The sequence below is a fragment of the Lissotriton helveticus genome, chromosome 3_1 (genome assembly GCF_964261635.1).
Source record: "Lissotriton helveticus chromosome 3_1, aLisHel1.1, whole genome shotgun sequence".
Taxonomy (NCBI): domain Eukaryota; kingdom Metazoa; phylum Chordata; class Amphibia; order Caudata; family Salamandridae; genus Lissotriton; species Lissotriton helveticus.
The window spans coordinates 262,398,757-262,420,922 of record NC_136061.1 but is presented as its reverse complement, the minus strand read 5'-3'; the positions used below and the strand labels follow the sequence as shown (position 1 = coordinate 262,420,922).

Genomic DNA, 22,166 nt, shown 5'->3' with positions numbered 1-22,166 from the left:
CAACCAGAGAGTCTAATGGCAACTGGCCTCTGATGTAGGTGGGGTCGCCAGGCGCCGGCCTATATTTCTTTTCAATCCTAGGGTTGACCACCCTGGCCCGTGTGGGTTCCTTTAAAATGTCCGCAGCATGCTTGAGAACCCCCTTGAGCATGGGGAGAGTCTTGACAGTCTTTTCTGCAGTGGAAAAGGTATCAAAAAGGAAGTCCACTTCGATAGGGTCACTGTGGAGGTCCACATCGTGGTTTTTAGCCGCCCTCTCAATCAGAGCATTAAATGCAGCTGAATCCTCGGTAGGAGAGGTCTTGACAGCGTACACCTGAGGGTCCTGGGCAGTGTGCTGATCCCCTGTGTCACCTGCAACTGTCCACGAGTTGTTGTGATCCTCAGGATCAGTGTTGGCAGGAAAGCCATACTCCTCGTCATCACCATCCCCACCCTCCACATCCGAATAAGTGGGTGAGGGTGTAGCCACTCGTGGAGTCGGTGTAGCAAGAGGCACCACCAGAACAAGGGAGTCCGCAGCAGGCTTCTTGCGCTTCAAAGGAATCGTGTAGGACTCCAAAGGCTGGGTCGCCGTGATCTTCCTCTTGTAGAGGGTGAGTTTCCCGGTGTTGGCGTCGATATAGTGCTCCGACTGCTCCTCCACCGAGGGTTGTCGAGGCTTCAAGCTTCCAAGCGGCTGAGAAGGCTTCTGCGCCGTGGACACTGGGACTGGCGCTTCGGTGACCAACCGTGGAGCTAAGGCCTTCGGTGCCACCTTTGGCGGCAACGTATACAGGAGAGGCGCCGAAGACTTTGGTGTCGTGGCAGCAGGCTTCGCGGCGGAAGCATCCTTCGGTGCGGACGCGGAAGCCTTGTTCCTGATGCGTTGAAGAGAGTCCGACACCTGCTTCGTAAAGGAAGCGGACGGTTTCGTCGATCCGACAGACGTCTTCGGTCCACTAGCGAGGGAAGACTCTTGCGTCGATGCCTTATGTTTATCCGGGACCGGATCAGCCTGTTTCTGCGCGCTGCGTCATCCCGCCGGTCCGGCGGCCTTCTGCGTTGACAGCTTCGTGCCGGCGGCCTTGACTACGGGGTGCGGGGCCCCAGTCTTCGGTCCGACGCCCTTCGCCGATTTTGGGTCGACGGCCTTGACCGACTTCGACTCGGCGCCCTTGACCGACTTCGATTCGGCGCCCTTGGCCGACTTCCCCGGGTCGACATCCTTCTTCGGCTTCGGCTGCCCCGACGCGTCCGAAGACGAGGAGGCGGCCGGGGTGGCAGACGTCTTCAGTTTCAATGGCGTCTCAATTACTTTCGCTTTCGTAGACACCAAAGGTTTCGGTTTCGTTTTGAGCAACGTCGGCTCCGCAGAAGTGTCCGTAGCCAGGCCCATAGGCGAGGCCGTGGATCGGGGTGGAAGGTCTTGGGTAAGGCCGCGTGGCGATCCCTCGACCTGAGCCATAGTCATTGTTAGTTCGGGGCCTAGCTCTTCACACGAGCTATCTTCCGTGGCCCCGTAGGCCTCATTGTCGTCTCCTACCTCGTCGACGACTTCTGTGGCCTCAACCACCTCGACGTCTGCGTCGTATCCGTAGTCGATCTCCTCCGCTGGAGGGGAAACTTGCAGATGAATCTCTTGCTCGTCTGCTTCTTCTCTGTCAAAGATATCCACTGGTGCCGGGGCCGACTGCCGGTTCTCCTGGCGCGCCACGCGCCGAAGTCGAATCGTCTTCTTCGATCGAAACCTGGAACAAGCCATACAGTTGGCTTCATCGTGGTCCGGCGACAGGTAATTGTTGCACACAGGGTGGACGTCGATGTGCGGGTACTTAGATCCGCACACGCGACATTTTTTGAATGGACTCCGTTCCATGATGTCGTCGTAAGTCTTGCCGCGTCGACTGGGCCCCGAGTACCGAAGAGCCACGCGACTCCTCTGGACGTCCGACTCGGGAACTGAGCCGGAACAGAGTTGGGACCGAACGCAAACAATACCGACGGTTAAGATAAGGCCTTTGGGCCGTAAGAAAAGTCTATATCGATTCCGAACTGGAGATGTCGAATATACATCCGAACCCAATGGCGGAAAAAAACAATCTGGGGATGGAGAAGATGCTTATGCGCACTGTAGTCCAGGGGAGGAGCAACCTATCTCGTGATACTTCGAACACTCTTCCAGGACAACAATGTGCAATCATCCGGACCCAACACTAGGCAGCGATCTATGCTATAGATATGAATTCAGCAGCCCACATACCTCGAACAAAGCATTACCGAAGTTAAGTAACTTATTCATCTGTGTCCGTATGAATATATGTCAGTAAATGTATGAATAGTGGTGCTACAATGAAAGATTTGTTGATACTGGACACTTTTAGTTGCAGGTTGTATTACAAAATGAAAACAAACATCATGAATGGTGTAGAATACTGGTAGAAAGAATGCACAACTTGTGAGTAGGCTTTGTCGACTCCTAGGTTACCAACAAATATGGCAGTGAAAAGGTATTTCCTCAGTTGGAGCACAGGAACAAACCAAGTCCAGGATTTGTCATCACTCTAACCACAGAATATGCAAAGTCACAAGTCAAGTCACAGATGACACTATTGGTCAAGTCATATGTTGAACTATGTGTTGGGTCGGAGAGTTATACCACAGTGGCAATATCGGGCCATATAACACCATGCCCGCTACACATTTCCTTATATTACAGGTTATTGGGCGCAGTCAACATGAAAAGGTGTTTGTTTTCTAATAGGGAAATGTAAATTGAAAACAGTATGTAAAATACTGGACTGTATTGTTGGATTGTCTTTAATAAAGTAGGAGAATAATACTTCATTATGAACTTCAGTCGTTGGAATTTTGGCAACATTATCTTGCTTTGATAAAAATCACACATGTCTCTAAAAAGAGAGGTTTTTCAAGCTTTTGTCTGCAAGACAGCCCACAATGGGAATTTAATTTCAATTTGAAGATTTTGGTTACAAATCAAGCAGAGGATTCGGATTACCAAAGGGCAACAGTAACGCTTAACAGAGTGACTTGAACTGTCATTATCCGATATGTCTGAGACTAGATGGAGAGAAGAAAACCAGTCAGAACAGGCAAAACACACAGACCAGTGTGTGTGTTTGTGAGAAAGAGTATGATGGTGCTTGTTTTTTAGGATGTTTGAGTGTCAAAATATTTGTGTCTATACCTGTGATGTTATTTGCTTGTATGAAAAAGTGTTTGTGTGAGAGCATGAGTCTATGTGATAGTGCTTTTGACATTGCATGTATGCTGGTGATGGTGTTTGCATCTATCTGTGATAGTGTTTGTGCTTAGTGTGTGCACGTAATGGCGTATCTGTGCATTTGTGTTACAGTGTTTTTTATCCATTTGTGCAGGTGTGCCTTGGTGCTGCCTCCATTTATATATATATGCAACAGTGTTTGCTTAGAGTCACGTATATGTGTGTGCTCTTATAATTGTTGTTTTGAGGAAGCAAAATGCGGGTCAATTGCAAATACTGTGGATGCGCACTTACCTTGGGCATGTACGTCAGCCACTGCAGGATGGTGTACACGCCTTCGTAATCATCAAACACTGTGCTATGGGTCACGCCGTTGTAATGCATGATCTGGATTCCACCCAGTTGATTGTTTGAGGTATATACATCACGGCCCAGAACCTAAGAGAAGAAGAAAGCAATTAATGCAAGAGCAGAAGATGTAGGTAAATACAACTGTAACTTAAGTACAGATTATATGAGCGACATAAAGAAACGTTGAGGGGGCAGAAAGAAGGCTGTTGGACAAAAGGAAGTATGTAGGTGCAGAAAGTATACTACTGGGGCTGAAGGAAGAATGTTGGACAGAATGATTGTTATGGGGTGAATGGAGACTATAAGAGACAGAAGTGAAGCTGTAGGACAGAATGGAGGCTGTGGGCAAACAGACAAGAGGCGGAGGAGGATAGAAAGGAGGAGGACAGGTTACTAGGACAGAAAAGAGTTTGTTGCGCACAGAAGAAAAGCTGTATTGATGGACTGGAGTTTGCCTCAAAGGAAGTGATGGTGTAGGAGCAGACGAGAGAACTTGGAGATAATAAAATAGATGGCAGAGAAGGGCGGTGGGGAGAAGCAGTGTGGGGAAATGGAAGTTAGAAGGAAGATTTGGCTTAACGGCCCTCAAATCTGTGGAACTGGGGTTGAGTCTCGGCAATGACAGCTGAACATCCTGTGATTCTGGCAAAATCACTTAATCTTCCTGTGCCTAACAAAAATTAATGTGTCCTCATGTAATGCAACTGGTGCTATGTAAAGCGCTCTGATACCCGATTCGGGTCAAATTTGCGATATATAAAACTCTGTAAAAAAAAAAAAAAAAAAAAAAGATTTCTGGGACAAATGGAGGTGGTAGGCGACAACAGGGAAGAGATCACCAAACCAACATGGTCTGGTCATTAATGCTTTTCGAAGAGCTGCTGTGCAGAGGGGGCTGGTCTGTGTTGAGTGGCTCTGCCATGGTAGTCACCCTTCTTGTCAAGAAGGACTAGGCCCTAACCTTTCAGATACAAGCCAGTGGGGTCAACTGTGGGTGTCCCCAGGCATCCTCCTTGTGGTTCATCCTGTGTACAATATACATACATCCCATAGTCAGTATCATATGCTAATGACATTAAGCTATGTCTACGCTATGACAGCCCTTTATTCGGTTTCAGGAGACTTCCCAAAACTGTCTTTGCATCATTCCGGCATGAAGGAGAAGCAGTCTCCTGATGCTCAATGCCAACAAGACTGAGCTGCCGCTTTGTGGCCTACTGGAAGTGGCCACATGTTCAGAGGTTGTTTCTGAGAGCCGTGGGTTTTATGTTAGGTGGAGTCCGAATGCAGTAGCTCTATGTTTTTGCCACGTGGGTGCATTACCATGTACTTTAATTCAAATTGTTGTCACTTTTTTAACTCCAGGTTGGCACTGTCTGTTTTAGATGTCTGTCTGTGCATCCCCCACACCACCACGGTGGTTAGCTGGCGGGTTGTGTCTGATGCTCCGTTTTTGCTCCTGTCCTAGCCGCTAAACAAGCTTCAGCTCTGAAAATCTACACAACGGCCCTGCAGCTTCTCTCCTCGGCCCAATCAATAACACAAGTTCTTCAAAAAAAAGCCCCGATGAGTTTTTCATTCAGGACAGAACCATAAACATATTTTGTACCAAGCCACTTGTTATTATTCCAAAGGGTTCTGCTGTGGTGCAGTCAAAGAGAAAGCCTAGCTGAAGTAAACACGTCAAATGTGGAGGGAAAAAAAGGACACACCACTTCTTTTCTGTTCAAAAGAATTTTATTAATCAAAAGCAACAAGGTGTCTATACATAATACATAAGTGATTCAAAGGTAAGTGAAGGAAGGGGAAAAGAAGGCAATAGCAATCAGGTGAAGCAACACAGCAAAATCAATGACGGACACACCACTTCTAAAATGAACATTGTCAAGGTGGTAAACAAACACACGAAGGACCCGCCGGTGCGTCCAGATTTTCTGCCTCGGGGCTGGTCCTGCCTGACACCGGAGTCGGCCAGGCGGGAGCAGGAGGCTGGAAAGCAGGACCCCCGGCTCCCCTCCCGCCCACTGGAGCGGGGTCTGCGCCCCGCTCGGCTCTGCCTTTAATCTCGGCGGCCCTTTTCTCATTCTGCGGCTGTCTCGTTGCATTCGCCCTCTCGCTGACTGATACACTGATCTCTCGGTCACTCGGCTTTCTGCTCCGCCGAGCCCATATTACTAATAACACCTCCGCCACGGCCAGTTTAGCTCATGAGGGCAGGAGCACATCATTACAAAATAAACTCATAACTTTGACACAGCGGCAAATACAAGCCGTTTGTTATGTTTACGGCCTTGGTCTCTCCAGCAGGCAGAGGGCATCGCGCACCTGCACGGCTGATATTTCCAGAGTAAAGAAAACCGGCAGACAGACAGACCGCTGAAGCAGAAAGGCGAGCGGAGGCTGGGATGAATGCAGGGGGCGCGCGGACAAATCATGGCAACAATAACACGAGGGAGCGCGCGCTGCTCTACCACAGGCGGGAACACGGGCAGCCTTACAACGGGAACAGCATCCGGATGACGGCTGGGGGCATTGATGGTCTTGGGGCCTTGTGCAGAGTTGGACGGTAACGGGACATCCCCCAAAAGCTAGCAGGTACCCCATCAGCTCACCTCACGACCCCCCACCTCATTCGGAGGTTGGGGAGGGAGGGTTTCAAGACAATCCAGACACAAACAGGGCAGTGGACCGGTGTCGGGGTGCGCGGCCTCTTTGCCATCACAGACCGCGGTGTTGCCCTCGGCGGATCCCCACATGGGCTCCAACGCTATGGGAGAAAAGCTCCAGAGCAAGGAGGCTCAGTGATATCTTAAGGATTCGGGGGGCCCTGGGCCAAACGTATTTTGGGGGACCTCGTACGGAACAGCTTTGAATTGATGATCCAGTTTCAGCTCATTCATGCCCTCCTTGTAGGGTGACCAGAATTGTAAAGCCAAAAACCTGGACATTTCACTAAAATAGAAGGACTAAAGTCTTACTTCAAGCGAGCGCAGAGAATGACAGCGTTCCTCAGCACAGAATTACAGAACAGGTAGTTAGACCATGCAGAAAATGCAATTTTTTAAACCCAGAAGCTTGCCTGTTAATGAACTTGCTTTCTAGAATCAGCTACTCACTATCCCTGCTTTGTACAACATAAAAAACACCTCCCGCCGTTTTTAGCTGACCATCTCTAAATACCGGGACAGGAGCTACATTTCCTAAAATCTGCCCAGACAGCTGGTGAAAAACCGGGACCGTCCGGGCAAATCGGGGAGGCCTGGTCTCTGTCAGCGTACGGGCGCACTTGTCCAAAGTCTAAATGTGTTGACATATAATATTTAAGAATAGTGAGGTGTGTTTTCAACATTACAACACAGCAGCATCTCAGTATATGTACGGGCGCACTTGTCCAAAGTCTAAATGTGTTGACATATAATATTTAAGAATAGTGAGGTGTGTTTTCAACATTACAACACAGCAGCATCTCAGTATATGTACGGGCGCACTTGTCCAAAGTCTAAATGTAATATTACTCTGTAACATATGAATATGCAAGGTCCTGTTTTTATCTAAAAAAACAAAACCTTTTTTATGGATGTTGCATAAAACACAAACACATTTCCCCTGCAAAAAGTCTGTATTGGACTCTCACTCATCACACACATGAAAAATAAATTAAAGGAAAACGGTACTTGAAACAATCTCTTTTAGAATTATTGAAGGTCATCAGGGCAACCAAACTCTCTGCAGAACAGGGCTGGATCTATCAGTGCCTCCCCTGAAAGGTTGGGGCCCTGGTACACTTTGCCCATGCCGTAAAAACGTCTCTTAGGAGTCTTCCTTTTTCTTTTTTTATTTGTAAAGTAAACCCTCGCTTAGGGAGGTCATCTTTTAAAAAAGCTTGGCAATGTGGTAGCCCTGAAGTCACTGTTTTCTTTGCACGAAACATCTCCCGCAATTGAAGCAAAGCTGCCTCAGGGGAAAACGGACCACCGACCTGGCAGTAAACCCTAGATTTAGCAGGCCCACTGCAGCGGGGGTGGCCCCGGTCTAGTACTCAATTTGTGGTAATGGTTGCAGGTGTTGGGGAAAAGGTCATCATTTTTGGGAACCACCATGGACATATTTTTCATCGTAAAACTCTGACCCGAGACAAGAGAGCTAAAAGGAGAAGAGTAAGATGGGAACCAGTGGCAAAGAAAGAAAGAAAGCATGGATGACAAAGAGCCTGCACAAGTGAAATAAAGAGCCGGGAAGTGTAGGGTGGTGGAAGAAAGCGGAAAAAGGTGGAATCGGAATTAAGCCTCCTTGGTATTCAGGAGCCCGTTATTATGCAGTGAGTTACCATAAAAGGTCTGGGCCCTTTCACTTACCATAACCTAATAAATGAAGCACTGCCTCGCCGCAGCCATACATTAACCAGTCCTCCAAACATCAGATCGCCCTTATAAACTTTTATTTTTTGTAATAAAACGCATATAACTGCAGGAGACATGAGCACTCCTTATACACCATAACGTTCAGAAAGGAAAGTGATAAAGAGATATTGCAAAGGGACGGGTCATTTTTAGTATCAGCTATATACCCTCGGTCTGGTTATGAAGTCACTCTCTGTGCCATGAAACAACAGAGATTTTATCTCTGGCAAACGATTCAAGCAAGCCAGCAAGCAGATTCATGCACCTGGCACCGAAGCACACAGTGAACACACGCAGATGGTGCAAGGTGGGGATATCTGCCTGTGGCTTGGATCAGCCTACGAGGAAAATAATTCATCAGGGAAAACAGTGTACAGTCTGCGGGAGGACACGGTGGGATGTATGGGCCTTGCAAGGTGGCAGGGTCCGGAATGGATCTATAGAAGGAGGAGAACAGGCACTGTGGAGGATGGGAGTCATGGCTTGGACGTCTGCAACCCCAACAGGATGAGTGCCAACTCGGTGAATAGGCCACTGATGAACTAGTCAACATGCCTATAATGTCACAGGGAAGCAGCAGGTGGAAAAGCATGGCCACTTTCAGCAATTCAGCCTGGGATTTGTTTGTATCTCAGAAGAATAAATTGTTCGGATACAAAGCAAAGAGCTGGTGGCACTCAGATTTATGTATCTTGAGTTGTCAAAGAGATGTGCTGCAGGTCACCAGCCAGCAGCGGCGAAGGGACGATAGCTAGGTCCAGTCTCAAGAAATGTATGACAGTCAGAACCGAAACTCAGAAAGATCATACAGGAAAGACAGGGCCAGACACCTAACAAAGAATCACAGTCAGCCTCAGGACCAGACCTCTGTGAAGATTGCAACCAGGGCCAACCCCTGGTAGGTTAACAGTCAAGACCAGCTGATGTAAGGAAGGCAGGGGCTGCCATCTGACGACGTGCAGTCCTCCCTCGTGTAAAGGGTCATAGTCAGGACTCCCATCCTATACGGTAAGGCAGTCAGGAGCAGCCTCCTGCAAGATATGGCTTGAACAGCCACCGCTCAGCTACCAAAGTCAAGATCATCCTCTACTACAGTATGTACCTTGGAAGAGCCTCCCATAACGGAGCAGCCACCTGTAATGCGACAAGTAGCAGTATTCCCTGCAAGGTCAGGACTCACGTCCAGTAAGGTATAGCAGACAGGATCCGCCAGGTCCATGGTATGGTTGTCAGGACCTGCCTCCTTCAGTCATGGTTAGCCACAAGAGCTGTGTACCGCAGCATAGACCGCCCAACTGTAAGGCTTGGCAGGCAGGATAAGCGTGCTGAAAGATATGGAAGGAGTGATCACCTGTACCGTACAGCTGACAGAATCTGTGTCAAGTACGGTATGAAGGGATCTACCTCCTGTAAGATGTAGCAGGACTGGACACGAGTAAGGCTTGTCAGTGAGATTCAACCAGGTGTGGTGTGTATGGAAGTCTATGATTAGGAGCAGATTCCGCTAAGGTAAGGAAGTCACCATCGGGTCTAGTGTCAGGATCAGACTCCTCGTACTGTACGACATTCACAATGAGCCACCTGTAAGGTATGATCAGATATGCAACCTGTAAAGGATGACGGAGAGGACCAGAGATGCAACCTACAGGTATGACGGAGAGGACCAGATATGCAACCTGCAAGGTATGACGGAGAGGACCAGATATGCAACTTGCAAGGTATGACGGAGAGGACCAGATATGCAACCTGCAAGGTATGACGGAGAGGACCAGATATGCAACCTGCAAGGTCTGACGGAGAGGACCGGATATGCAACCTGCAAGGTATGATGGAGAGGACCAGATATGCAACCTGCAAGGTCTGACGGAGAGGACCAGATATGCAACCTGCAAGGTCTGACGGAGAGGACCAGATATGCAACTTGCAAGGTATGACGGAGAGGACCAGATCTGCAACCTGCAAGGTATGACGGAGAGGACCAGATATGCAACCTGTAAGGTATGACGGAGAGGACCAGATATGCAACCTGCAAGGTCTGACGGAGAGGACCAGATATGCAACCTGCAAGGTGTGACGGAGAGGACCAGATATGCAACCTATAAGGTATGACGGAGAGGACCAGATATGCAACCTGCAAGGTCTGACGGAGAGGACCAGATATGCAACCTGCAAGGTATGACGGAGAGGACCAGATATGCAACCTGTAAGGTAAGACGGAGAGGACCAGATATGCAACCTGCAAGGTCTGACGGAGAGGACCAGATATGCAACCTGCAAGGTCTGACGGAGAGGACCAGATATGCAACTTGCAAGGTATGACGGAGAGGACCAGATCTGCAACCTGCAAGGTATGACGGAGAGGACCAGATATGCAACCTGTAAGGTATGACGGAGAGGACCAGATATGCAACCTGCAAGGTCTGACGGAGAGGACCAGATATGCAACCTGCAAGGTGTGACGGAGAGGACCAGATATGCAACCTATAAGGTATGACGGAGAGGACCAGATATGCAACCTGCAAGGTCTGACGGAGAGGACCAGATATGCAACCTGCAAGGTATGACGGAGAGGACCAGATATGCAACCTGTAAGGTAAGACGGAGAGGACCAGATATGCAACCTGCAAGGTCTGACGGAGAGGACCAGATATGCAACCTACAGGTATGACGGAGAACACCAGATATGCAATCTGCAAGGTCTGACGGAGAGGACCAGATATGTAACCAGCAAGGTCTGACGGAGAGGACCAGATATGCAACCTGCAAGGTCTGACGGAGAGGACCAGATATGCAACCTTAAGGTATGATGGAAAGAACCAGATATGCAACCTGTAAGGTATGATGGAAAGAACCAGATTTGCAACCTGCAACGTCTGTCGGAGAGGACAAGATATGCAACCTGCAAGGTCTGACAGAGAGGACCAGATATGCAACCTGCAAGGTCTGACGGAGAGGACCAGATATGCAACCTGCAAGGTCTGATGGAGAGGACCAGATATGCAACTTGCAAGGTATGACGGAGAGGACCAGATATGCAACCTGCAGGTATGACGGAGAGGACCAGATATGCAATCAACTTGCAAGGTCTGACGGAGAGGACCAGATATGCAACCTGCAGGTCTGACAGAGAGGACCAGATATGCAACCTGCAAGGTCTGACGGAGAGGACCAGATATGCAACCTGCAAGGTCTGATGGAGAGGACCAGATATGCAACCTGCAAGGTATGACGGAGAGGACCAGATATGCAACCTGCAGGTATGACGGAGAGGACCAGATATGCAACTTGCAAGGTATGACGGAGAGGACCAGATATGCAACCTGCAGGTCTGACAGAGAGGACCAGATATGCAACCTGCAAGGTCTGACGGAGAGGACCAGATATGCAACCTGCAAGGTCTGATGGAGAGGACCAGATATGCAACTTGCAAGGTATGACGGAGAGGACCAGATATGCAACCTGCAGGTATGACGGAGAGGACCAGATATGCAATCAACTTGCAAGGTCTGACGGAGAGGACCAGATATGCAACCTGCAAGGTGTGACGGAGAGGACCAGATATGCAACTTGCAAGGTATGACGGAGAGGACCAGATATGCAACCTGCAGGTATGACGGAGAGGACCAGATATGCAATCAACTTGCAAGGTCTGACGGAGAGGACCAGATATGCAACCTGCAAGGTCTGACGGAGAGGACCAGATATGCAACCTGCAAGGTATGACGGAGAGGACCAGATATGCAACCTGTAAGGTATGACGGAAAGAACCAGCTACCTGTAAAGTACGACAGTCAGGACCTGCCAACTGTGACTTAGCGAAGTGCTGTTGTTTTTCCTAAAAAGTGCATCCAAGAACCAATATAGGAAGGAAAGTCTGGCACCACATATAAGCCAAACAAAGCCTTGACTGATGTAAACTTCTACACATGTAAATGTGCCCTGTCCTATCTGCAGCCACCATAGACATGCTTTGAGACACCTGACAGCTGATTACATCAATGTGATGTACTACTGGCTTCTTGCTCTAATCCTATTGTGGAAAAGAAGAAAAATGGGCCTCTTGCACAGGATGGCGATGAGCTGAGCAACAAAGAGATGCAAAGTTTACGCATGCGCTGTTTCAGAAAGTGCACTGAGTTTATCTCTCTGCATTTGTCTACTGAGAAGGCGTATTTCCGAGATGCGCTGTAAATCACGAAGATAAATTGACTCCCTCTTCCGCAGGGCATGTCACAGACAGGGAGGGGAATGGAGAAAGGGGTGGACGGAGATGGGGCAGAACTCAGGCGACAGAGAGTGTCTACGCATGCTTGTGCACGAACAGCTATAGGACGGAACAACGCATTCCGTTGCAACGCATGCTGTGTACGTTACAACGCGAATGCCTTTAACATGCATAAACTCTACCACGCATATGTCTTTACCACACATGCTTTTACAACGAATTTCATTGTAAAAGCATGAATGTTGAAGGGCATAAGCGTGATAAAGATTTTTCCCTGAACTGACCCCTGTCCAAAGCTCTAAAACTGGTCCCCGGCGCGATCCCCCTGGACCCTTGCCTGGTTTGCAAATACCCAACCCCTGTCCTGAGCCCTAAAAGAGGCCCCCAGCGTGAACCCCCGCCCCCAGCCTCTCTAAATAATACCCATCCCCTGCACTAAACCCTAAAACAATACCTCTGAGCGACCTCTTCCCGGCCCAAAGACCATTTTAAAAATACCCGTCCCCTACTCTGAACTCTTAAACAAGACCCATGCACGACCCCCGCCCCCTTCCCCCCCAATTAATCATTTTTCAAAATACCCTAAAGCCCTAAAACCGTCCCCCTGCCCCAGGCCCAATCCAGCTAACTTCACTCACGACGACGACGAGGCATCTCTTCAGGCATGGCGCAGAGCGTTAAGAGGAAGTGGGTCTCTACATTTCCTCTAACTACGCCAATAGCCTTAACCAAGCCGGCAGCTTTACAGCGCTTACGGCCTTACCACACACCGGCATGTTTATCATGCATATGCCCTTACCACCAGTACCACGCTTATGCCCTTACCAGGCATACCTTTACAATGTTAATTCGTTGTAACGCCATGCGTGGTAAAGGTATATGCGTAGTAATAAAAATACATGGTAAAGGCTGTGCGTGGCAAATGTGCATGCATTTTAATTGCTTTTTCTCTGAATAAGCGCACAGTACTTGTTTTGTTTTTGTGATTTTATACAGCACCGACAATACTCAGGGGCAATAGAGCACTTTACAAAAGTACAGTTACTAATCATAGCAAGAATATATTTGAGATACAGCACAGGAAAAAAGATAAAAACAGACATTCAAGAGTGTGCGGGAGATCACAGATTTAGCCTAAGTGCAGTTCAAAGAAAATACGTTTTACATGCCTTGGGGTCGTACTAATGGTCAGAGGAAGGGACTTTCACATTCTTGGGGTGCGCCCAGAGAATGACTGGTTCTTGTATTGTTCTCGTTTAGATGGGAGGCTCCAGGAGAAGCGATTGTGCGTTTCTAGAACAGAGTTTAGCACCTGAGAATTGAAATTTTCTAGTTCAAGTTAGGTAGATGGGCAAAGAGGAGTGCCGTGTTGTGTCTGGTGATGGAGGCAACTTTAAATGTAGCTCTTGACTCAATAGGGAGCCATTCAGGGGATAGGTGTGATGTGGGCACATTTCTTCCGTCTAGTAACAAAGTGGGCTGCACCATGCAGAACTGCTCTGAGCGGAGCTAAGTGTGCTTTGGGGATGCCTGAAATGAGTGAGTTTCTGTAAGCTAGACTGGAGATACCCAACATCCGAACAACTGATTTCCTGTTCCTGAATGAGCGGCATGATCCCCCAGAGAACCCTTATTTGGAACCGGGTGCTCTCAGCCATGGCTGCAATATGACCATGGAGGTTGAGCTGATTGCCGAAGATGAAGATAAGTGACTTGGCGTTCTGAACAATGGTGGGTTGGTACTCCAGGGTAGAGATTGATGCTATCCATTCTTGTACAGGCAGGTTGGATTTCTTCAGAGATATGCAAAGGAATTCTGTTTTAGTTGAGGTAAGTTGAAGGTGCTGAGTTGACATTCAAGTTTGAAATCTTGCAAAGGCGTTGGAGAGAAGGGTACAGTTGTGCAGTGATGAAACTTTCAGGTAAGTATTGTTAACATACATACAGGTGAAAGAGGATTCCAGAGTTCCTAAGGGTCTCACAAAGTGTTTCAGGATAGAGGCTAAACTAGGGTTGGTGAAAGGATTCAACTCTGAGGATCCCTTATTGCAGGCTGTCCAGATTAGAGAAAGAGCTCCCAATTTTCACTACTTGGGAACGGTTTGTCGGATAGAAGGAAAAAACAGTCAAGAACTACCCCTTCAATGTCCTTTCGATTCCCAGGAACGGTGATAAAAGCATTGTGGTCGACAATGTCAGAGGCAACCAAGAGATTGAGCAGAAAAGCCAAGACATGAGATTTCAGTGCCAACCATGCGGCGAGTCATCAACGATCTGCAGAATTGCAGTGTTGGTGCGGTCACGATGCTTGAAGTCAGACTGCAGAGTGAGACGACACTTGGGACTGCCTGTTCAACTCTGCCCCCTCTCTGCACCTGGGCCAAGAAACAGCCTTCCGCAGCACCCACCTTTTGCTGTAGACGGGCCGGCAGTTCAGCAGAGCGATGGGGCAATATTGAAGGTGGTAAGCAGCAAGAGTATGAAAGTATATCTGTTGTGAGAAGCAGTACGAGCTATACTTTGTAACGTACTACCTCTATCCCTGCTAAGCATCAAGCTATTTTCAATATTCTAGAGGCTGTAGCCATTACCAAGCAGTATCGAAGATCAAACTGCTTGAGTACGTGGTGTGAGATGAAAAGTGAACCAAAAAACTAGACAACCCAAGCTCAACTGCATAGGCAAGGTCGAGCGCATGGGAGGTGGTAAGCCAGATAGATTGAAAAACAATGATAGCAGAGAGAATGAATAAGAATGTTCAATCAGTTTCATTACTTGAAACAACACTTTCATAAATATCTTAAAATTACAACTTATAAATCATAAATTAATGTGAAAGTATCATGCCTGGATCCTAACTGACCCAGAGATATGTTTCTGCTTGTGGGCTCTTTAGACCCCTGCTCTTCTTTGACAGATCAGCACCATGGACTCTTGGGAGCTGTCCAGCGTGCTTAACATCTTCACACTGACGTTTGTGAAGGCGCCTGCCGGTGTGGCAGCTCGTATTCACAGGCAGCTAAGTCTGACTGTGCTCCTGGACATGCACACCGAGACTCTCAAGCTGTTACACACCCTGGAGGCGGTTTTCAAGACATGAGTCAAAGCAAAATATAGCACTTTTAAGGTTAGATAAAAGCTCGGTTATCTCCGTTCAAAATGGCTGCAGTCAAAGTATTTAAATGCCTCACCCGTTTTACGATGCATTGTTTCTGTGACCAAAGGTTATCATAGACAACTGTAATGCTTCTTTGTATGTGCCAGTGCTCCCACGGTACTGGGGTATCAACCACAATCCCGCTAGGGGTGGGTGATCACCAAAATTAACATAGATGGAGATGTATATACTTTTTCCTTCAATAAAGCAATATTAAAAAAACTGCCACTGAGTGGCACTAATGCATCAACAGTCAGCATGTACTCTCTTTCGACATTGTTTATCCCACTCCCTCTCCCATTAAATTTAGACTTGGGATATGTATTCCATAAATGATCCATGGCCTGGTTGGGCTTCCCTGGGTGTATTACCCCGCCTAACTTCCCACCCAAACCCAGTAGTGTGACCAATTGTCCAATATCCTCTGATGAGTTTTGCGGTAGTCCGAGCGGCATTGATTGGAAGTTCAAGAAATCAGCAGGTCCAGCTTTCCACATCGCAGTACTAGGGGAAATTGTCGTCCTCAAGTTTTGTGAAATGTCCTTTTTTGGTCAGAATTAGTTCTTGCTCTAGTAGGACTCTTTCAACCCGCATGTAACCTCTGTCCTCCAAGATCGAAGTGATAATTTTGGGGTGAGATCAACCAGGGGAAGTGTCTTCTAAGCCTTCATAAGAGGGGCGGATGATTCCTTAGGACCAGATTGCGTGGAGGAAATCACCCAACCCTATCTCACAGATGAGGCAGTTCAGGCAGGAGCTCGTGCTCGTACAGCAAAACCGCTTCGGGGTAAGTTAGACTCAGAGTCGGCGGCTATGCTTTCAAGGGCTTAAAGGGGGACAGAAGATGGGCACGCGCACGCTGCAGGCCGGACTGGGGCACGCGCAGGCTGCAGACCAGATCGGACTGGATATGTGGACGCGAGCGCCGTGTGCATCTCCTGTCTCCCTTTAAGCCCTTGAAAGCGCTTTCACTTTCCATGCACTGGCGCGCTCCACTCACCGGGCTGCTGGGCAATGCGACGCCGCCGAAAAACACCCCGCCTCTCTACTTTCACCCGAGCCCCCTCCTGGGACCCGGGACTTCTCTTGATTTCCACCGCTACCGCGGGGCTCTCCCTCCCTCAATGGGAGCCCTGCATCAACAAGCAACACCGGCCTCTTCCGGCCGCGTCACAGGCCCCGCCCATGTCACGGGCAAGGATGCCTGACTTCCTGGTTTCGCCCCCGACCGCAACGGTGATTTTGTGCTTGTTGTTTTATGCGGGATACCAATGTGTTCATTCTACTGAGGTAAGCCACTTTCTCATGCTTGGCTCCCAACCTAACCTGGCTTTTCTTCAGTTCAGCTAGCACTGCGCCCTAAAAAAAGCCTTTAATATATGTTACAAAATATTTTCTACTTGTGATTTGCCCACATTTCACAGAATTCATGTATACAACATCTCTTTGTTACTATTTCACCACTTGTGTCTTTAGGCATCAATGTTTGTTTTCGAAATTCTTTACTTCAAAAGTGTGAAGATTTTACTTGAAACCCTGTTCCCGGAAACGAAGCCCAACTGATTCTCAGATGGACTTTGATCGAGACTGAAACACTAGACCCGTTCTCCTAAACTCCAGGCGTCTGATCGCTCTCTCTGCAAAGGAATGGCAGAAATGTGGCAACCATCCTTTGCAAGCACGATCTTTCGCAACTGATGACCCTCACTGACAACCACCTTAAAACACGTTTGTGTAAATCTTGTTCGGAACCTACATTTCCTAGGAAAACTTCTGTTCCTTGCTCTAATCTAATCGGCGATCAGGGCCTCCTAAGAGCCCATCCTGTCCTGACACCGCTCTGAGCGCGCGCTTGTGAGTAGCGTCTCGGGCAGGCGTGCTCTTGGTTATGTTTACGGACGTGTTGGTGAGAGGCGTCTCATGCTCCAAGCCTGTGCAATAGAATTACAGAGGGAACATTGCTTGGCTTAGAGAAAGAGTGCTTTATTTTGGGGCATTATTGTTAGCATTTAGCTCTCTCCCAAAGCCGATTTTTACTGCGAACCGTAACTTTTTTTTAAGGGTTTATAACCGCATGAGCTTTGCGGAGGAAGCGATAAATATTATCTGAGAGAAATGTCCCGGAAGGGATCGGATGAGGTGAGTCGTGTCATGTTGTCTATGGGCGTCCGCCTCGTTTAGGCACTTTAGAAGTCTTGTTCTGACATGGTTTCAAGGGAGCGACCAATCTGTGGGGTGCATTTTGTATGGACGTTACAGTTATTTGCTACATTTTCCAGTGTTCGGTAATCAGTCTGGCCCATGAGTGGTGCTGTTGTTAATTCCGCCTCATACGTTGGAATTGTAATTGCATTCGTACAGCGCTTCATACCTCTTGCTAGGCTGCGAAGCACTTTGTGAGACGGGTAGCAAACTACAACTCGTAGTTATTCTTAGTTGAAAAGGTGTTGTACTTCCATGACTTGTGGCCTGCGTGGAAAGGGTTTTGGTGTCGTGCCTGAGTGAGCAGGGTGACGCTGTCATACTGTGTTGAGGCACAGAGTGCACTACATGTCATGGCGGGGAAGGAGTGAGAGATAAAGGACTCACATTTCATATTAGTTGGCCGCTGAGTTACTCTGCATCTCTGGGAACTCCGTGGCACCGAAAAGCGTCGGGATCTAGAGAGCTGGCAACAGCATCACTCAGCACCACCACAGCATCACTCAGCACCACCACAGCATCACTCAGCACCACCACAGCATTACTCAGCACACAACAATATCACTCAGGGCCACCACAGCATCACCGCAGCATCACTCATCACCACCACAGCATCACTCTGCACCACCACAGCATCACTCAGCACCACCACAGCATCACTCAGCACCACCACAGCATTACTCAGCACACAGCATCGCTCAGGGCCACCACAGCATCACTCAGCAACACCACAGCATCACTCAGCAACACCACAGCATCACTCAGCAACACCACAGCATCACTCAGCACCACCACAGCATCACTCAGGGCTACCACAGCATCACTCAGGGCTACCAAAGCATCACTCAGCACCACCACAGCATCACTCAGTACCACCACAGCATTACTCAGCACACAACAATATCGCTCAGGGAAACCACAGCATCACACTGCAACACCACAGCAACACTCCCCACCCCCACAGCATCATTCAGCACCACCACAGGATCACTCAGCAACACCACATCATCACTCAGGGCCAAGAATGCATCACTCAACACCACCATATGATAACTCAGCACTACCACAGGATCACTCAGCACCACCACAGCATCACTCAGCACAACCACAGCATCACTCAGCACCACCACAGCATCACTCAGCACCACAACAGCATCACTCAGCACCACCACAGCATCATTCAGCACCACTTCAGCATCACTCAGCAAAACCACATTATCACTCAGGGCCAAGAATGCATCACTCAACAACACCACAGGATCACTCAGCACCACCACAGGATCACTCAGCACTACCACAGCATCACTCAGCACCACCACAGCACCACCACAGCATCACTCAGCACCACCACATCATCACTCAGCACCACCACATCATCACTCAGCACCACCACAGTATCACTCAGCAACACCACATCATCACTCAGGGCCAAGAATGCATCACTCAACACCACGACAGGATAACTCAGTACCACCACAGGATCACTCAGCACCACCACCGCATCACTCAGCACCACCACACCATCACTCAGCAGCACCACCAAAGCATCACTCAGTACCATCACAGCATCACTCAGCGCCACCACAGCATCACTCAGCGCCACCACAGCATCACTCAGCGCCACCAAAGCATCACTCAGCACTACCACAGCATTACTCAGCACACAACAATATCGCTCAGGGCCACCACTGCATCACTCAAGGCCACCACAGCATCACTCAGCACCTCCACAGCATCACTCAGCATCACTCAGCACCACACAGCATCACTCAGCACCACCACAGCAACACTCATCACCACCACAACATCACTCAGCACCACCACAGCAACACTCACCACCACCACAGCATCACTCAGCACCACCACAGCAACACTCATCACCACCACAACATCACTCAGCACCACCACAGCAACACTCACCACCACCACAGCATCACTCAGCACCACCACAGTATCACTCAGCACCATAAAGCTCACACAATTTAGTCAACTGGGGAAGCCAAGTTTCAATATTTGCTAGTTCCATTGTCAAACCCTTGGCCATTAAACCACACCTTCTACTTAGAAATATAAAGTATAATCAATATGGCGATGCAACTTCCAGAGAAAAGGACGTCAGAACATTAAGGGTGGGGTGTTGGGCGGCAATATCTAGAGGGAGATTTTAGCTAAGTTTACTTGGCCTTTTCCAGTCACTGCTTCTGCCTGGAAGCAGGAGTGGGGTGGGTGTGGGGGAAGGGGCAGGGGTCATTAAAAAAAATCATGTACCTTCCGGCCGGCCGGCACTGCCTCTCCTGCACCTATTCCTGTGTTCTTGTGAGAAACAGGAAGCAGGAAGCACCAAGGCTCCCACACTCCCCGCAGCCAATCACAACGCTGCAATGCAGCGTTGTGATTGGTCTGAGCCTTGTGACGCGCTCAATCAGGGGCTGTAGGGGTGAGCATGTTCTCCATGCATGCTGTAATGCAGCTTGCATAGAGAACAGGGAAAGTGCGCATGACGGTTTTGGGCGGCCCAAGAGGGCCATTGCGCACTTAGGAGGTTGTACCACTCCTCTCCTGCTCTTCAGCCCTGCCACGCACGCACGATGCCACAGGAGGACAAAATAAATTATAACATTAGTTATTATCATTTTATTTTTTCCTTTCTTTTGTTGCTTCGAGGCAGTGGGGCGACGCTCCTCTGCCTTAGCGGAGGAGCCGCCAGTGGCCTTTTCTCTCATCCTCTGGCGCTGTCAAGATTTATTATATTTTAACAGAATAATGCTCAAAAGCAAACCACAAATTGATGTAAATGATGTGTGTGTCATCTCACGATTTTTTTTCTCCACTGAATCTTAAGATATACACACAGTGTCTTCCAAAATATAAGCAATGGTATAGCTCTGGGTGACTGACTGGTTCAGTGTTACAGCTGAACTAGGAGAGACAAAACAGGGCAGCAGGTAACCAGCAACAAGGACACAAAGTAAGTGGTACACAGATGAGAATGAAGTCACAAATCTGTAAATTTCGCATGACCCTCATATCTGCTTATCAGAGGATAAAATAAAAGGGACGAAACGGGCTGTGAGCAGGCAATCGGAATGATCCTAAAATAGGGCCCTATTCATGGTTGAAAAGGCCCATGGTCTAGGGTCATTCTGACCCAATCAGAATGTCTCAGGGCACAGTCCACACCTTTGAAATTTATACAGGGAAGGGTGGCCCCATCATAGCCTTTTTTTCCTCTTTTCAGCTCTGAAATCTGGTGAATGCATCTAGCGTAGACTTTGCCATTGAGTAGCTTGTGAACTACTGGTAGTTCTCCAGCTACCTGTAAGTAGCTCTTCAGTGTGTCGTTCAGCCTACTACATTAGACACTTTTGTTTAGTGGAGCAAATATATGCACACCAAAATTGAACAGTGCTTATTCAAAATGAAAGATGTGTTTTTTCATAATTCATAATTTCCAAAACATATTTAAAGCTGATATCTGAGCGATAAATCATGCGGCATTGGGGAAACTGATAACTAATATTGTTACCTTAATGCCATGAGCACTGCAGATATGGCTTTTATATATTACCCATACAGAGGCATTCCAACTTGGTAGAGCCTTTTTATGGTCTGGTTTGACAGCGCAGCCGTTGCCAGATAATTATGCAAATATCATCAGAAGAGGTGCTTTAGCTCCACCCACATGTTGGGAGCCAGGAGTACGTTTTGATTGGGAATAATTGAGTGCTTCCACAAAAAAGTGCTCACCTTCCACATAGCTGTGGTAATTTTGTTTATTTATCCTGCCTGACCTTGACCTTTCGAGGGCACACACATACAATTACAATGCTATTAAAGTGTCTTAGACAACTAAATAATGTATGACCGGTTTCTCTGGTGGCAGTACAGATGGGAGAAGAGCAATCATTAGATTTTTAGGCCTGGCTTGGCAGTTCATTCATAAGCCAGAACTGTTGGCATTGCCTATGCTTGTGTATATTAGCGCTTGTAACCCTGCATTGTGGAGATCACTAATGTATTCATGTGTGATGTGTTCACTATTACAACAATAGTAATATTAAAAGCCCGAGGAGACTTTAATTGAACATAAGTAGCTCTTATTACTAATAATAATAATCCACATTTGTAAAGTGCACAATCATCCGTAAGGGTCTCTAGGCGCTGGGGGCCGTCGGAAAGATTAACCCCTCCCCTGCTGATGACGGAACCGCTCCGTCATCAGCCGTGGTCGCGCTGTGCTGATGACGGAGCGGTTCCATCATGGCCCGCTCGGCACACCTGCGCGGCGCGGATTCCGTGCCTGCGCTGAGCGTTCTATTGAGCGGGGCGGGCCATGACGGAACCGCTCTGTCATAAGCACAGCGCAACCGACGCTGGTGACGGAGCGGTTCCGTCACCAGCATGCGCCCGCCGCTCTTCCGCCCCGCCCCCTTAGCATTGCGGCGGAATAGCCGCCGCAGTGAAGGTGTTAAGCGAGCTATTGCCCAGAGTCACATGGGGCTGGGCTAATCTGCCGCTGGTGCCGGGGATCGAACTGTGATCCCCAGATTCCGGAGTCATTCGCCCTAGCCACGGCGCCACACCTCTTCCACCAAAAAAGTTGGACAG

The 22,166-nt window shown here is 48.5% G+C and overlaps 1 protein-coding gene across 6 annotated transcripts in view; it reads right to left on the bottom strand.

Annotated features, from left to right (window-relative positions):
- Window positions 1-22,166, bottom strand: part of ACACA (acetyl-CoA carboxylase alpha) — a 1,199,721-nt gene that overhangs the window by 388,558 nt on the left and 788,997 nt on the right. For all 6 annotated transcript variants that reach the window (XR_013608606.1, XM_078679777.1, XM_078679779.1 and 3 more), the window contains one exon: window positions 3,518-3,661. Coding sequence is in view for 5 of the 6 variants with exons in the window: in XM_078679777.1 (XP_078535903.1) it covers window positions 3,518-3,661 (144 nt within the window). In the remaining variant the exon portion in view is untranslated. The remainder of the gene's footprint in view (window positions 1-3,517; window positions 3,662-22,166) is intronic.